Source organism: Hypanus sabinus, chromosome 4 (genome assembly GCF_030144855.1).
Source record: "Hypanus sabinus isolate sHypSab1 chromosome 4, sHypSab1.hap1, whole genome shotgun sequence".
Lineage (NCBI taxonomy): Eukaryota > Metazoa > Chordata > Chondrichthyes > Myliobatiformes > Dasyatidae > Hypanus > Hypanus sabinus.
In genome coordinates this window covers 16,278,173-16,297,329 of record NC_082709.1, presented here as the reverse complement: position 1 = coordinate 16,297,329, position 19,157 = coordinate 16,278,173, and the positions used below count along the sequence as shown (strand labels likewise).

Genomic DNA, 19,157 nt, shown 5'->3' with positions numbered 1-19,157 from the left:
CCCCGGGACCTTGAGGGAAGTTTGTGTAGAGATAGCAGGAGCTCTGACGGAGATCTTTCAGATGTCATTAGAAACGGGGATTGTGCCGGAGGATTGGCGTATTGCTCATGTGGTTCCATTGTTTAAAAAGGGTTCTAGGAGTAAGCCTAGCAATTATAGACCTGTCAGTTTGACATCAGTGGTGGGTAAATTAATGGAAAGTATTCTTAGAGATAGTATTTATAATTATCTGGATAGACAGGATCTGATTAGGAGTAGCCAGCATGGATTTGTGCATGGAAGGTCATGTTTGACAAACCTTATTGAATTTTTTGAAGTAGTTACGAGGAATGTTGACGAGGGTAAGGCAATGGATGTAGTCTATATGGACTTCAGCAATGCCTTTGACAAAGTTCCACATGGAAGGTTAGTTAAGAAGGTTCAGTCGTTAGGTATTAATGCTGGAGTAATAAAATGGATTCAATAGTGGCTAGGTGGGAGATGCCAGAGAGTAGTGGTGGATAATTGTTTATCGGGATGGAGGCCAGTGACTAGCGGGGTGCCTCAGGGATCTGTTTTGGGCCCAATGTTGTTTGTAATATACATAAATGATCTGGATGATGGGGTGGTAATTTGGATTAGTAAATATGCCCATGATACTAAGGTAGGAGGTGTTGTGGATAATGAGGTGGGTTTTCAAAGCTTGCAGGGAGATTTATGCCGGTTAGAAGAATGGGCTGAACGTTGGCAGACGGAGTTTAATGCTGAGAAGTGTGAGTTTCTGCATTTTGGCAGGAATAATCCAAATAGAACATACAGGGTAAATGGTAGGGCATTGAGGAATGCAGTGGAACAGAGAGATCTAGGAATAACAGTGCATAGTTCCCTGAAGGTGGAGTCTCATGTAGATAGGGTGGTGAAGAAGGCTTTTGGAATGCTGGCCTTTATAATTCAGAGCATTGAGTACAGAAGTTGGGATGTAATGTTAAAATTGTACAAGGCATTGGTAAGGCCAAATTTGGAATATTGTGTACAGTTCTGGTCACCGAATTATAGGAAAGATATCAATAAATTAGAGAGAGTGCAGAGACGATTTACTAGGATGTTACCTGGGTTTCAGCACTTAAGTTACACAGGAAGGTTGAACAAGTTAGGTCTCTATTCATTGGAGCATAGAAGGTTGAGGGGGATTTGATCGAGGTATTTAAAATTTTGAGAGGGATAGATAGAGTTGACATGAATAGGCTGTTTCAATTGAGAGTAGGGGAGATTCAAATGAGAGGACATGATTTGAGAGTTAGGGGGCAGAAGTTTAAGGGAAACACGAGGGGGTATTTCTTTACTCAAAGAGTGATAGCTATGTGGAATGAGCTTCCTGTAGAAGTAGTAGAGGCCAGTTCAGTTGTGTCATTTAAGGTAAAATTGGATAGGTATATGGACAGGAAAGGAGTGGAGGGTTATGGGCTGAGTGCAGGTAGGTGGGACTAGGTGAGATTAAGAGTTCGGCATTGACTAGGAGGGCCGAGATGGCCTGTTTCCGTGCTGTGATTGTTATATGGTTATATAATATAATATAAAAAACAAAATACAGCTGACATTAGAAATTTGTAAAACAGAAAATCCAAGCTTGGAACCTCAGAGATAACTCTTATTGTCACAGGAAGAGTATTCACCCTCCTTAGAAATTTCATGTTTTATTATTGTTTTACAACATTGAATCAAAGTGGATTTAATTTGGCTTTTTTCAATACTGATCAAAAGAAAGACACCTACGACAAACTCTGGAGGAATTACAAACTTCAGTGGCTGAGATGAGAGAGACTACGCATACAACAACTGTTGCCCAGGAGCTTCACCAGTCACAGCTTTATCACAAAGGGGAAAAGAGAAAGCCACTGTTGAAAAAAACTCACATGAAATCTCAGCTAGAGTTTGCCAGAAGACATGTAGGAGACTCTGAAGTCAGCTGGAAGAAGGTTCTATGGTCTGATGAAACCAAAATTGAGCTTTCTGGCCATCAGACTAAATGCTATGTTACGTGCAAGCCAAAGAAATGCACATCATCAAAAACACACCAACCCCACCGTGAAACATGGTGGTGGCTGCATCATGCTGTGGGGATGCTTCACTGCAGCAGGCCCTGGAAGGCTTGTGAAGGTAGAGGGCAAAATGAATGCAGCAAAATACAGGGAAATCCTGGAGGAAAACCTGATGTAGTCTGCAAGAGAACTGCGACTTGGAAGAAGATTTATTTTCCAGCAAGACAATGACCCCAAGCGTAAAGCCAAAACAACACAGGAATTCCTTAAAAACAACAAAGTTAATAATCCTGGAGTGGCCAAATCAAAGTCCAGACGTCAATCCAATTGAGAATTTGTGGCTGGACTTAAAAAGAGCTGTTCACTCATGATCCCCATGCATTCTGACAGAGATTGAGCAGTTTTGTAAAAAAGAATGGGGAAAAATTGTGCAATTTTTCCAGATGTGCAAAGTTGACAGAGACCGATCCACAGTCTCAAGGCTGTAATTGCTGCCAAAGATGCAGCTACTAGCTACTGATTTGAAGGGGTGAATATTTGAGCAATCAAAATTTTGTGTTTTATATTTGTAATGAATTTAGATCACTCTGTAGAGATCTGTTTTTACTTTGACACAAGAGATTTTTTCTGTTGATCAGTGTCAAAAAAGACAAATTACATTCACTGTGACTCAATGTTGTAAAATAACATGAAAACTTCTGGGGGGGGGGAATTTCTTTTTATAGGCACTGTTTTTATATAACAGATCACGAAATTCTCTATGGGCACAGAGCTAACTCCTGAGTATCCAGAAGTCATCTCCACAGTAACCAGAGGCCCAAGCTAAGCTAGAACAAGGACTTGACATGGGCATGCAAACACAAGTAAAATATACTGTAAGGCAATAAGACAAACTTCTGATCTCAATAAATGCAGGAAATGGAGATACAAGGTAGGCTCTGGAGGAAACTGGTAGATCACAAGTAATGTACCTGCCGGGTATCACCAGGGTCTAATTGAACAAAGATACGCTTTAGACAAACAACTACCAGACTCCCAAACCCACCCCACCCCCCATAAAAGGCAGGGCTTTCCAAAATATATGATGATCATGCAAGGAAGGCAATGTCAGGAGCAACCAAAGATGTGCCTTTTCACCCGGGGTTGGTTAAGAAATGATAACTGAATACTGGGGAATAATGCTGCATCTTACTTCTATAATGTGTGTAAAATGCCACCTTTTAGACAACTGTACAGTAAGTGGCTTTTCTTCCTCTGCAAATGATTAATTAGTCAATACATTCTTCATTCTTTGACCCAATTCCGTACTTGTACAAGTGATTCTATTGTTTTGATAAATGGCCTTTCAGAATGTTCAGCAAGCGGTCTTCAGAAAGAAAATAAATACAAAGTGTTGAAGTTGTGATGATGAAGAATCTTCAACCTGTAGAGTCAACTCCAATTCCTGATGAGTGGTTTGAAATTTTATTTTTGCATAGAAAATAGAAATCTACAGCACATTGCAGGCCCTCTGGCCCAAAATGTTGTGCCAACCATGTAACCTACTTTCGAATCTGCCTAGAATTTCCCTAGTGCATAGCCCTCTATTTTTCTAAGCTGCACCTATCTGAGGCTCTTAAAAGACAGTATTGTATCCACCTCTACCACAGCCGCTAGCAGTGCTTTGTCTGTTTGTTTTTAATTTCAGAATCAGGCCCTCTGCAGTATTTTTGATTTTCAATTAGAATTTTCAGATTTTCTACAACAGCTTATAAATAATCTCCTATTCCAAATTCAACTCAACATTTTTTCTCCATTATACTAAGATGAGATATAAAAGATGACCTCGTTTCCAGTTAAATTAATTGACAGTAATTTAAATTCATGGAAGTATCCTTATACTTGGGCCTTCTGTTTCTGCTCTCTTTAGTTCCCAAATTTTCATCCATTAAAATTACTTGGTGGGGGGGTACAAGGGAGGAAACAACAGGAAGTACACACAAACATCTATGAACATCAAAACCTTTCTGCAAAATTAAAATACAGTCTAATGTACCAGTATTTTAACTTCCATTTCAAATTTTCAAGATCATGCAGATGTAAAGTATTAATGCCATGAATGACATCATGTGACCAAAAGCTTCCATCATCCAAGTGCCAACAATATAATGTTGGCTCTTGAAGGGGATAACTTCACTTGCATCATCACCGAGATGTTGCCACAACAAATGGACTGCCTTTCAAGGACTAAACATTCTTCATATTTATTGTTTTTTTTATTATTATTCTCTATTTGTATTTGCATAGTTTGTTGCCTTCTGCATACTTGTTGAAAACCTGAGTTGGTGTGGTCTTTCGTTGATTCTATTGTGGTTAAAATAGACAATGTGCTAGGGAAATTCTAGGCAGTCTCTAGAGTAGGTTTACATGGGTGGCACAACATTGTGGGCCAAACTGCCTGCAATGTGCCGTAGATTTCTGTTATTATTCTATTATCAATTTATTGAGTATGCCCACAAGAAAATGAATCTCAGGTTTTTAATATGCTGACATATATGTACTTTGACAATAAATTTACTTTGAACTTTGAATGTTAGTGTCCTGTATATTGCCCCTTCTCAGACACCTGCTTCTAAATCTTAGAGATTACTAATTTAATTGGTTTTCAGAAAAATAGGCCATTGATTTGTAAAAATAGCTGTAAGCAAACTAAACCTTAGGCTAATGGGTGGGGGAAAATCAACACAATGTTGAACAGCCTTATGGTTGTCAAATGTTGTAATATCCTTGTCAGAGCACCAGGTTCTGGTCGCAGCTTAAGAATATATTCAAGAGCAGGGATCAGTGCAGGGAAGACCAAGTAATGGGCTTAGTAAAGATGGAAAACAAGGACAGTGCGGGCTGAAAAGCCTATTTCTGTGCTGTGCACTCTGACTCCAATAGTAAAAAGCTGTCTCAAAAGGTCTGACTTGAAGAAAAATCCTGGGTACTGTATCCTGCAGAAGATGATGTGGATTTTTAAGACCAAACTATGGTTTATCAGGTGGCTAATAAGATGTGATAGAGGAGTGGCCCAGGCAACTTGTCATTAAAACAAACAGCATCTTGCAGGAAGTAAATCTCCAGGGTTTAAAATCACTGGAAGTCACTGATAGTTTTCAAAATGCTTCAATAATTCAACATCGCCTCTTTCTCTCTCCACCCAGCACTAAAAAAGATCTATTTAAGATCTCTGGGAGATCATTTTCTACAGCTTTATAATGGTTACTTAAAAAGAAAACAAAATTTGTGAAGTATGTGAAGAGCAAGAGGATAAGACGTGAGAGAATAGGACCAATCGAATGTGATAGTGGAAAGTGTGTATGGAACCAGAAAAGGTAGTGGAGGTATTTAATGAGTACTTTGCTTCAGTATTCACAACAGAAAAGGACCTTGGCAATTTTAGGGATGACTTACAATGGACTGAAAAGTTTGAGCATCCAATCATTAAGGGGATGTCCTGGAGCTTCTGGAAATCATCAAGTTGTATAAGTCACTGGGACCTGATGAGATGTACCCCAGGCTACTGTTGGAGGTGAGAGAGTAATTGCTGAGCCTCTGGCAATAATCTTTGCATCATCAATGAGGATGGGAGAGGTTCCGGAATGTTGGAGGGTTGAAGATGTTCCATTATTCAAGAAAGGTAGCCCATAAATTATAGACAAATGCGTCTTACCTCAGTGGTTGGTAAGTTGATGGAGAAGATCCTGAGAGGCAGGATTTATGAACATTTGGTGAGGTATAATATGATTAGGAGTAGTCAGCATGTCTTTGTCAAGGATAGGTTGTGACTAAGGAGCCTGATTGAATTTTTTGAGGATGTGACTAAACAGATTGATGAAGGAAGAGCAGTAGATGTAGTGTATATGGATTTCAGCAAGGCACTTGATAAGGTACCCCATATGCAAGGCTTATTGAGAAAGTAAGGAGGCATGGGATCCAAGGGGACGTTGCTTTGTGGATCTAGAACTGGTTTGCCCACAGAAGGCAAAGAATGGTTGTAGATGGGTCATATTCTGCACGGAGGTCGGTGACCAGTGGTGTGCCTCAGGAATCTGTTCTGGGACCCCGACACATTGTGATTTTTTTTTAATAAATGACCTGGATGAGGAAGTGGAGGGACAGGTTAGTAAACGTGCTAATAACACAAAGGTTGGAGGTGTTGTGGATAGTGTGGAGGGCTATCAGATGTTATGGTGGGACATTGATAGGATGCAAAACTGGGCTGAGAAGTGTCAGATGGAGTTCAACCCAGAAAAGTGAGGGGTAGTTCTTTTTGATAGGTCAAATATGATGGCAGAATATAGTATTAATGGTAAGACTCTTGGCAGTGTGGAGGATCAGAGGGATCTTGAGGTCTGAGTCCACAGGACACTCAAAGCAGCTGCAAAGGCTGACTCTGTGGTTAAGAGGGCATACAGTGCATTGGCCTCCATCAATTGTGGAATTGGATTTAGGAGCCGAGGGGTAATGTTGCAGTTATATAGGACTCTGGTCAGACCCCACTTGGAGTACTGTGCTCAGCTCTGGTCGCCTCACTACAGGAAGGATGTGGAAACTACAAAAAGGTACGCTGGTAGAGGCTTTTAATAGAGTCTTTTAAGTGACTCCTGGATAGGTACATGGAGCTTAGAAAAATAGAGGGCTATGGGTAATCTTAGGTAATTTCTAAATAAATACATGTTCGGCACAGCATTGTGGGCTGAAAGACCTGTTTTGTGCAATAGGTTTTCTATGTTACAATTTAATTAATTTAAGAGTAGCACATAGGGAAGACAAGTTAAAGCAGTTAAATTTTAGAATCATAGAAAAGTACAGGCCCCTCGGCCCATCTTGTCCACACTGAACCACTTAAACTGCTTACTCCCGCCCATCGACTTGCACTGGGACCTTAGCTCTCCATACCCCTCCCATTGGTGTACCTATCCAAACTTCTCTTAAACGATGGAATCGAGCTAATCTAGACCACTTGTGCTGGCACCTCATTCCACACTTGCATGGCCCTCTGAATGAAGACATTCCCCTGGAACTTTTCACCTTTTAACCCATGGTCTTTAAATGTAGTCCTAACCAACCTCAGTGGGAAAAGCCTCCTTGCATTTACTCTTTCTACACCCTGCCTTTCTTAAGCAGCAGATCAACACCGGCCATCCTCCAATCTTCCGGCACCTCATTTGTTGCCAAGGATGATTTAAATATTTCTGCTGGGGCACAGGCAGCTTTTGCGCTTGCCTCCCGCTGGATCCAATGGAACACCCTTGTTGGGCCCTGGACATTTATTTACCATAATCTGCCTCAGGACAGCAAACATCTGGAACCTGTATATTAAATTAGGGTTGATATCATGCAGGGTGGTGATCATTTGGAATGAGTATCTAAATGGCTTGATAGGTGTGAACAGAAAACAGATGCAGAGCTATAGACTTAGCATTGAACAAGTGTGATTAAACGGCTTTCCCAAGCCATAACTTGGACATTATTGACACAGCAAGTAGTTTTTTAAAATCCTGCACTCACTTTGCAGAATTCATTTAAAAACAAGTACCACAGAATATATACAAACAAGTTGACATAACCTTGTCAATACATTTTAAACAGCTAATGTGTACGTAGACCGCGAATTTGTTACTTGCCTAGTTTCAAGCACTTCCCCCACTTTTTGTCTCTATCATAGTTATCAGTCGTAGCACACCATTCCACATTTTCGTTTCCTTCCGTGGTACATTCAGAATACCACTTATTCTTGTACTTAAAAGGGAAATCACAGGGCTTTCCGAAGGCAGTCCCTTCAGTCGTGTAAATTTCTGCAGCAAGAAAAATCATTTAAATGAATAAAGTGCAAGGATATAAAGAGATACATTAACTTAGTTCTAAGCATTTGTTAATACTACACATAAATACAAATTTTAGGGCCTTTTAAGTGAAGGCACTGCACAATTTTATATCAGAGAGAGTCCTCCAGCATTCCTTAACTATGTATGGAGAGAGAGCGAGAGAGAGAAAGAGAGAGAGAGAGCACGCGCACGCGCTGGGGTGCCCAAGACTTTTGTGCAGTACTGCAGTAATTTTATGTATTGCACTGTACTGCTACCGCAGAAAAAAAACCAAACAAATTTCATAATATACACGAGTGATTATACAGTGGCATGTAAAAGTTTGGGCACCCCTGGTCAAAATTTCCGTTACTGTGAATAGCTCGGCGAGTAAAAGATGACCTGATTTCCAAAAGGCATAAAGTTAAAGACACATTTCTTTAATATTTTAAGCAAGATTACTGTTTCATTTCCATCTTTTACAGTTTCAAAATAACAAAAAAGGAAAAGAGCCCGGGGCAAAAGTTTGTGACCCTGCATGGTCAGTACTTAGTAAAAGCCCCTTTGGCAAGAATCACAGGTTGTAAACGCTTTCTGTTGCCAGCTAAGAGTCTTTCAATTCTTGTTTGGGGGATTTTCGCCCATTCTTTCTTGCGAAAGGTTTCTAATTCTGTGAGATTCTTGGGATGTCTTGCATGCACTGCTCTTTTGAGGTCTATCCACAGATTTTCGATGATGTTTAGGTCGGGGGACTGTGAGGGCCATGGCAAAACCCTCAGCTTGAGCATCTTGAGGTAGTCCATTGTGGATTTTGAGATGTGTTTAGTATCATCCTGTTGTAGAAGGCATCCTCTTTTCATCTTCAGCTTTTTTTTAAAACAGATGGTGTGATGTTTGCTTCCAGAATTTGCTGGTATTTAATTGAATTCATTCTTCCCTCTACCAGTGAAATGTTCCCCGTGCCACCGGCTGCAACACAAGCCCAAAGAATGATCGATCCACCCCCCCGTGCTTAACAGGTGGAGAGGTGTTCTTTTCATGAAATTCTGCACCCTTTTTTCTCCAAACATACCTTTGCTCATTGTGGCCAAAAGGTTCTATTTTAACTTCATCAGTCCACAGGTTTCAAAAATGCATCAGGCTTGTTTAGATGTTCCTTTGCAAACTTCTGACACTGAATCTTGTGGTGAGGATGCAGGAAAGGTTTTCTTCTGATGACTCTTCCATGAAGGTCACATTTGTGCAGGTGTCGCTGCACAGTAGAACAGTGCACCACCACTCCAGAGTCTGCTAAATCTTCCTGAATGTCCTTTGCAGTCAAATGGGGGTTTTGATTTGCCTTTCTAGCAATCCTACGAGCAGTTCTCTCAGAAAGTTTACTTGGTCTTCCAGACCTCAACTTGACCTCCACTGTTCCTATTAACTGCCATTTCTTAATTACATTACGAACTGAGGAAACGGCTACCTGAAAATGCTTTGCTATCTTCTTATAGCCTTCTCCTGCTCTGTGGGGATCATTTATTTTAATTTTCAGAGTGCTAGACAGCTGCTTAGAGGAGCCCATGGCTGCTGATTGTTGGGACAAGGTTTGAGGAGTCAGGGTATTTATAAAGCTTTGAAATTTGCATCACGGGCCATTCCTAACGATGACTGTGAACAAGCCATAGCCCTAACAAGCTAATTAAGGTCTGAGACCTTGGTAAAAGTTATCTGAGAGCTCAAATCTCTTGGGATGCCCAAACTTTTGCACACCACTGTAAATCTGATTCTGATATGGGCCTCTGTTGTAGAATGACAGTGGGAAGGCAGCAGGGAGAGTTGAGACATTCTGCAATGATCAATAAACCAATTAATTGGACTCAAATGACTTTGCCTGGTGTCTCAGGGCTGGGTGTGTCTGCACCCATGCCACGCAACCTCCCCCGGCACTCCATCACCACCTTTCCCACACACTTTTGGCAGCACCCCACTCTCACCAGTCCCAACATTGCTTTCTCCTGCCAGATTTACAAACTCACTCTCTGCTTCACATCGACAAACACAGTACTATGCAAAAGACTTAGTCACCCGAGCTGTATATATGTGCCCAAAAACTTTTGCACTGTACTGGATTTATTTTACAAATACATTGATTGTATTTATTTTACAAATACAAAATGGTGATTGTCACCTCAAGGACATCCAAGCCTGTTTCAATGATAGTTGTAATGAACTGTAAAAATCATAAATAACTTCCATATATACAAAGAATTTAAAAAGATAAACACACACAATACGGCGTTAAAAAGATTCAAGGTTGTTTAATGTTATTTCCAGCACACAAGTGTAAGGGAGAATGAAACAAATGTTACTCCAGATCCGATGCAGCACCAAAAAAATCCACAATAATATACAAGAGCACAATAATTTAAAAAAAAACACACAAGAAATATAAAATATAAGAGGTACTGAAGATGCTGGATATCTGGAGCAATGCATACAATGTGCTGGAGGAGCTCAGCAGGTCAGGCAGCATCTATGGATGGGAATAAACGGTCAACATTTCTGGCAGAGGCCTTTCAACAGGACAATAGATATAAGATAGCTTGTAGACACAGATTGATTGTACGTTAATAAAGTGACACTAGGCACTGAAGTGTCTTTTCTCAAGGTGACTGACAGGAAATGATAAATTAGTGTGGAGCTATGGGTTAGTTGTCAGAGGTGTCGATCAGCCTTGCTGCTTAAGGAAGGCAACTGTTTTAGAGTATGGTGGTACTGGCATGGATGCTACGTAACCTCCTCTCTGATGGAGGAGGAGAAACAGCCCTGAGCAAGGTGGGTGGGATCCTTCATGATGTTATTGGTCTTTACCCCACACCTTTCTGTCCCCATATCCTTGATGGTGGGTAGGCTGGTACCAGTGATGCACTGGGCAGTTTAACAACCCATTGTAGAGACTTGCTGACCGCCACAGTGCAGTTTCTGTACTATGCGGCAATGCAGTTTGTTAGATGCTCTCTATGGCCAAGGACGTGTATAGATGTGCATAGTCCAGCTCTCTACAGCCTTCACAGAGAGTAGAGGCATTGGTGAGCTTTCCTGATGGTGTAGGAAGCGTTCTGGGACCATAAGATATTGTGCAGCTTTTTAAAGCTGCTTGCAGTTTCCACTGCTGTGCCGCCAATGTCTTGTTGACACTGAGGAAGAGATCATTTGCCAGGCCTCAATCTCTTCCACCACCTCTCACTGTTGTTGGTGATGAGACCCACCACTGTCGTGTCATTGGCGAACTTGACAAAGTGATTACTCAAGTGTTTGGACATGCAGTCACGTGAAGGAGAATGAAGAGCACACAGCCCTGGAGAGCACCTGTGCTGATGATGATGAGGAGGGAGCAGAAGGTATGCATGCTGACTATGATGAAGTTTTAAGGAAATTGGGGGATGTAAGAAATGGTTCTCGGATTCTTGTAAATAACAGGTTAAAGTTAAGTGCCAGCTTTTATGTGCTCTGTTCTGGGTAGTGTGCAGAGTTTGTCCCTCGCTGAGAAATCTGCCTTCAGCTTGTTTAGATTAAGAACTCACAGCTGTCCCTTTGGGAACAGTATGGGGGCTGGGTTCACACAGGTCACACACACCATGCCTTATGGTTTCACACCACTGAACTAAGTTCCCTCCTTTTTATAATGAAAGGGAATAACTGATAAGAATTGAACAGAACATTCATTTGTAATTAAAACTTTGATTTAATGGACTCTCTCATCTAAGTAATTAAGTTTTGCTCCAACAGACCTTGGTAAGAATACCAGTTTCTCTAAAGTGCTCTTCGTTTCGCTGGTTCCATAAATTGTAACGTTTCTGCATGTTAGACAGAAGCTCGTCACGAGCCGCCAGAAAGAGAGAGAAAGAAGTATCTTGTCTCTTTGATGCTTGGCTCCGAGCTTCTCACTGGCTGAATTCGAACAAATAAACCCGTGAAAGGATAAAGTGAAGAGCTGTTTGTGGTGTGGTTATTTTGGTCTGGCGAATTTAGGCTTACAACTATCTGAGGTCTGTTGGTTAGGAAGACCAACACCTTGTTGCATGGTGGTGTATTTAGACCAAGGTGTAGGAATTTGCTCACCATGGTCTGTGGGACATTAGTGTTGAATGCTGAACTGAAATCCAGAAACAACATTCTGATACAAGAGTCCTTGCTTTCTAGGTGTATCAGAGCCAGGTGCATGCAGATGGTATGGCATCTGTTGCAGTGTGGTTCTGGTGGTAAGCATATTGTTGACAGCAGATCAAACAGAATATATGAAAACTACAGAGACTGAAACAAAATTGCTCTTGAACTGCACTTCCTGATGACAGCTCTGTGCCACTGTGGGCATATAGAAATATTTACACTAACTGGTGTGGATTAATTGGCTCACTGACAGGCAAGCTCCCCATCCAAAATGAGGAGGCTTTATGCAGCAGTTGGGACTTATGTCATAATGTGGCATCATGAGGAGGTCAAAATAAATTTAATCCAAAGCATGATTGAATAAACCAACATTCAAACCTGTGTCTTTTCAGTAAAACCAGAAGATAAAGAAACAGAATTAAGCCATTTTCCCATCGTAGGCTCCGTTATTTCATCATGGCTGATCCATTTTCCCTCTCAGCCCCAATCTCCTGCCTTCTCCCCATATCCCTTCATGCCCTGACCAATCAAGAATCTATTAACCTCTGCCTTAAATATACCCAATGACCTGGCTTCCACAATGAATTCCTCAGTTTCATCACTCTGGCTAAAATTCCTCCTAAAAGGACATCCCTTTATATTTAGGCTGTGTCCTCTGATTTTGGACTCCCCCACTATAGGAAACATCTTCTCCACGTCCATTTCTATTGAAATCTTTAATATACATTTTTGAACAAGAAATGTATTTCAAAGAAATATCTTTAAAAAAAAATAAAAGACCTAAAAAGCTTTGTCTGACCATCACTGGAAAAAGCCTCTGTACCTCTCGATTAGACAGAATTAATTGGCTGACTTTCCTATTCCTGATCATTGCTCTACAGAATTTCACTGCGAGAGCACAAATCGGTGTGGACAGGTTAGGGATTAAATTGCAACACTGCACAAGCTTGGAGTTGGAAACAGATGCACATCAATGCTGGCAGGGTTTGTACTTACTAAAATTCACAGTTTTTATTATTATATATTGAATTGTACTGCTGCCACAAAAGCAAAAAATTTCACAACATATGCCAGTGATTCTTCTGTTGGGAGTTTCATGGAACGTGAAAGTGTAGATACTGAGAAGATGGTGTGGATATTAACACGATAAGCTAATAGTGGTACAGTTAGTAGAGATGTTCCTCACTGCTAAAGCAACTCAGCATCAGTCATAACTTGAGCTGCTCTGCGTGCAGTTTGCATGCTCTCCTTGTGACTGCACAGGCATCCTCTGTGTGTTCCAGTTTCATCCCACATCCCTTTGGAATCATGCGAATAACTAACTCTAATGCAACATTAATGTCTTTTATGTTTTAACTTTACTTTCTAAGACCATGAAAACTTGCTTTATTTGTCAATAGACAATAGACAATAGGTGCAGAAGTAGACCATTCGGCCCCTCGAGTCTGCACCGCCATTCTGAGATCATGGCTGATCATTCACTATCAATACCCAGTCCCTGCCTTGTCCCCATATCCCTTGATTCCCCTATCCATCAGATATCTATCCAGCTCCTTCTTGAAAGCATCCAGAGAATTGGCCTCCACCGTCTTCCGAGGCAGTGCATTCCACACCTCCACAACTCTCTGGGAGAAGAAGCTCTTCCTCAACTCTGTTTTAAATAACTGACCTCTTATTCTCAATCCATGCCCTCTGGTACTGGACTCTCCCAACATCTGGAACATATTTCCTGCCTCAATCCTATCAAATCCTTTAATTATCTTAAACGTTTCGATCAGATCCCCTCTCAATCTCCTCAATTCCAGCGTGTACAAGCCCAATCTCTCCAATCTCTCTGCGTAAGACAGCCCTGCCATCCCAGGAATCAACCTAGTGAATCTACGCTGCACTTCCTCAATTGCCAGAATGTCCTTCCTTAAACCTGGAGACCAAAACTGTACACAATATTCCAGGTGTGGTCTCACCAGGGCCCTGTACAAATGCAAAAGAACATCCTTGCTCTTGTATTCAATTCCCCTTGTAACAAAGGCCAACATTCCATTTGCCCTCTTCACTGCCTGTTGCACTTGCTCATTCACCTTCATTGACTGGTGAACTAGGACTCCTAGGTCTCTTTGCATTTCTCCCTTACCTAACTCGACACCGTTCAGACAATACTCTGCCCTCTTGTTCCAGCTTCCAAAGTTGATAACTTCACATTTATTCACATTGAATGACATCTGCCAAGTATCTGCCCACTCACTCAGCCTATCCAAGTCTCCCTGTATTCTCCTAACGTCCTCTTCGCATGTCACACTGCCACCCAGTTTAGTATCGTCAGCAAACTTGCTGATATACTTTTCAATGCCCTCATCTAAATCATTGACATAAATCATAAAGAGCTGTGGTCCCAATACAGAGCCCTGTGGTACCCCACTAGTCACCTCCAGACAGTCTGAGAAACACCCATTCACTGCTACCCTTTGCTTTCTATCTGCCAACCAGTTTTCTATCCATGTTGAAACCCTGCCCCCAATGCCATGAGCTCTGATTTTACTCACCAATCTCCTATGTGGCACCTTATCGAATGCCTTCCGAAAATCTAGGTACACAACATCCACTGGCATACCCTCGTCTAACATCCTTGTTACACCCTCAAAAAACTCCAACAGATTAGTCAAGCATGATTTGCCCTTGGTAAATCCATGCTGGCTCCGCCTAATCCTATTTCTGCCATCTAGATGTGCCACTATTTCGTCCTTAATAATGGACTCAAGCATCTTCCCCACGACTGACGTGAGGCTAACAGGGCGATAGTTCTCCGTTTTCTCCTTCCCTCCCTTCTTGAAAAGTGGGACAACATTAGCCACTCGCCAGTCTTCAGGAACTGATCCTGAATCTAAGGAACATTGGAAAATGATTACCAATGCATCTGCAATTTCCTGAGCCACCTCTTTTAGAACCCTCGGATGCAGACCATCTGGACCCGGGGATTTATTAGCCTTCAGTCCTACCAGTCTACTCATCACAGTTTCTTTCCTAATGTCAATCTGTCTCAATTCCTCTGATATCTTATGACCCTGGCTCATCCATACATCTGGGAGATTGCTTGTGTCCTCCCTGGTGAAGACAGATCTAAAGTACGCATTAAATTCTGTTGCCATTTCCCTGTTTCCCATAACAATTTTTCCCAATTCATTCTTCAAGGGGCCAACATTGTTCTTAACTATCTTCTTTCTCTTCACATAGCTAAAAAAGCTTTTGCTATCCCCTTTTATATTCCTGGCTAGACTGAGCTCATACCTGATTTTTTCTCTCTGTATTGCTTTTTTAGTTAAGATCTGCTGTTCTTTAAAACTTTCCCAATCATCTGTATTCCCACTCATCTTAGCCCTGTCATACTTCTTTTTCTTTAATGCTATACAATCTCTGACTTCCTTTGTCAACCACTGTGGCCCCTTCCCCCTCTTTGAATCCTTCCTTCTCATTGGAATGAACTGCTTTTGCATCTTTTGTATTATGCCCAAGAATATCTGCCACTGCTGATCCACTGTCTTTCCTGCCAGGGCATCCGCCCATTTAACTTTGGCCAGCTCTTTCCTCATGGCTCCGTAGTCTCCTTTATTTAATTGCAACACTGACACCTCTGATCTGCCCTTATCCCTCTCAAATTGTAGATAAAAACTTATCATGTTATGATCACTACTTCCTAATGGCTCCTTTACTTCAAGATCACTTATCAATTCCTGTTCATTACACATCACCAAGTCCAAAATAGCCTCGTTCCTGGTTGGCTCAAGCACAAGCTGTTCCAAAAATACATCCCTTAGACACTCCACAAACTCCCTATCCTGGGGTCCAGCACCTACCTGATTCTCCCAGTTCACCTGCATGTTGAAATCTCCCAATCTAAACAATCTAAAGATTGTTCAATGAATGTTAAAATCCAGCATTTTGAGATGGAAGCCAATGACTCCAAACAAGACAGACACAAACCAATGTGGAAATCCAGAAAAATAATTCCTGTATTCAGGAGTGGAAGAACTATGTTTACAACAAATAGCACAGATGTGTGAAAGAGATTAAATGAGCATCAAAAGGCGTCTGCAAGGTGTTTGAGTCGCTAAAATGAACACCAAGCAGAAAAAACAGAAGGTCATTCTGATAAGGCCCGATGAAAGTTAGCATCAGAATCATGCATCCATGCACACATTTGAAGTACAATTTGTCAGGTACTTTGGCAGTAAATCTATCCAGATGTGCAATGTTCACTTCTAAAAGTTTACAGCGTTTATTTTCCACTCAAACTTTATTTTTGTAACTCTGTCCTTTGCCTAATTTGTTATGCGTGTCTGCACGAGTACTGCATATTTTCATTTCCTTAGCTTTATTAGTTTTAGCCGCTTCTCACAAGACATCACCCAGGTCATGCCTTGGGTTCATTGCAAACATCAGGGAGGAGATACAGGAGCCTGAAGGCATACACTCAACGATTCAAAAATGGCTTCTTCCCCTTGGCTATCTGATTTCTGGATTGACTATGAACCCATGAATACTTCATTTATTTTTATTTTTGCACAAATTATTTAGCTATTTATTATATATACTTACTGTAATTCATGTATTTTCTAATATGTATTGTATTATTGCTGCGAACACAACACATTTCACAACATTGCTGGTGATATTAAACCTGATTCTCATGGTATTCCATTTTCATCTGAGACAAATGAAACAACACACACAAACAACAGTGTTGACAGCAGTGGAATAGATGGAGCTAAACGTGTTCTGAAACCTGAATCAAACTCCAAAGCTGGTAAAACAGATTGAATGAGGAAATTTACAAATGCAAAACATGAGGTAGTCATAGCAAACCGGTCATTTACGGAGAGAAAAAAAAAATCGAATACCTGTGGGATAATAGGGTAACTGACTAATTATTTGATGCATGTGGGCTCAAGGAGATAATTCACCATTGAGACATCAAGGTCTGTGGATCAGAGGCATCGATAACAACTTCACTTTAGTTTAGGGGAGAAAGAACACAAAAGCAGGCCCCAGTTAATGAGGAGAGCCCTCAAAGTTGGCCTTTTTGGAACATTCAGGAACGTTCAGAGTAAAATTATTATCAGAGTACATGTATGTCACCACATACAACCCTGAGATCCATTTTCCTGCGGGCATACTCAGTAAATCTATAGAATGGTAACTATAAACAGGATCAATGAAAGAGCAGGTAGAGCACAGAAGACAACAAATGGTGCAAATGCAAAAATAAATAAATAGCAATAAATAATGAGACCATGAAATAACAAGATATAGAGTCTTTAAACTGATATCCCATGACAGTGTTTCATGTAGATGTGCTCAGTGGTTGGGGGTTACCCTGGATGTACTGGGCTGAATCCACTACCTTTTATAGTATTTTCTGTTCAAAGGCATACAACATTTTGTTCCTCTGGTTCTCTAATGCCAAAAGAGGCTTCTCTCTGTTGCTTATTACAAACGCAATGCCCTCATTAATCCCAACTTCTCTCCTTATTAATTGTTGTTCTTTTTCTATTCATTCAGTGCCAACAAAGTTGTAAAAGGCATGATTGGGATCTGGTTTAAACTTGTTAGTATTTCTACATTACACTCTTGCTAAAAGTAAATAATTTAAACAACCAGTCAACTACTTCAAGGCCCATTTCTGGCCTTTCCAGGTGACGTAACCTTTGGGGATTTTCCTCAGATGGATGTGAGATTTCTGCACAACAGCACTCATTGTAAACACTGTTTAGAAAATAATTTTGTAAAATTCCCCAGAACAGAAGAGTTCAGAAACTTACATTTCTCTGTCAAAAGTATTCCTGTTGTTGTCCCTTGCCCTTTCACCTTGCCCAATAAAATTGAACAAGACTTTCAATAAACTAACATTAAAAGATTTATGAAAAGCACAGTCCATCATGGGTAAAGCTCTCCCCACCATTGAGCACATCTACACGGAGTGTTGTTGCAGGAAAGCAGCATCCATCATCAGGGACCCCCACCATCACCCAAGTCATGCTCTCTTCTCATCAGGAAGAAATTACAGGAGCCTCAGGACCCACAACCACCAGGTTCAGGAACAGTTATTTTTCCTCAAACATCAAGGTCCTGAACCAAAAAAGGATAACTTCACCTAGCAGCTTTGAGCAGCCCCTAATTGGAGAGATTGGAAGCCTGAGAAGACGTAGTTTGTCTAGTGGCTGTTTGGAGCTTTGAACAGTGCTCAACTGGAGAGATCAGAAGCCCGAGTTAGTTCAGGGAACAGAAAGAAGGCTCTATGGACAAGAATGAGATTCCCCAATAGCATGCTGCCTCCTAATGCCGGAGCCCATGGCATCTCGAATCCAGTGCTCGGCGTTCTAAAGTGAACAGTCTGAGGTCATGGTCCATGTGGCTACCAATGCCATACAACTGGGGGCAGGTGTCAATTTTAACTGATGATTTGATGACAAACTCCACTATCTTCATCAGGTATGATGCTTAGGCATGTCTAATTCAGTGGTATATATACCCCCATTATCTGTCCTTCCTGATTGGCTAGTCTTCAACCAATCAGGTTTCCACTGTCCCACGTTGTTTTAAAAAGATCACATTCCTGTTCTTCCTTAGAGCAAGACCTTTATCTTTGTTGAAGTTCTAATTCTCCAGTCTTATTTCACTGGCTTCCTTCACCAGGTGGTCCCAAAAACCACTGGTACAGCGCAGTAGTCCTGTGTCAAAGTCAATCCTGGTCATTGCCTATGCAATGCTTTGCTATTGACGATTTCTCCAGGCAATCCACAAACCCATAAGGAAACTGTAATCAATGCAACACAAAAAATTCTGAAGGAGCTTAACAGGCCAGGCAGCATCGATGCAAAGGAGTACAGTTGACGTTTTGGGCCAAAACCCTTCCTCAGGACTCAGATAGCAGATGCTGTCTGACCTGTTACGTTCCTCCAGCATTTTGTGTGCGTTGATTGGATTTCCAGCGCCTGCAGATTTTCTCTCATTTGTGATAGGAAGCTCAATTCCCAGCTTATGTGGGTCAAAGATGACCTAGGACTCAGGACCCCTGCCCTGTGAATACAGAGCAGTGTCTATTGGCCAGATGGGTGCACAGTGGAAATCTACATCAAGGAGCGTAGGAGGTGCATCTGTTTGG

General features: G+C 41.3%; 1 protein-coding gene across 1 annotated transcript in view; it reads right to left on the bottom strand.

Moving 5' to 3' along the window:
* The window catches only part of ly75 (lymphocyte antigen 75), a 157,754-nt gene that overhangs the window by 120,671 nt on the left and 17,926 nt on the right, over window positions 1-19,157 (bottom strand). The window contains exon 3 of the mRNA XM_059966465.1: window positions 7,670-7,840. Coding sequence (XP_059822448.1) covers window positions 7,670-7,840 — 171 coding nt within the window. The remainder of the gene's footprint in view (window positions 1-7,669; window positions 7,841-19,157) is intronic.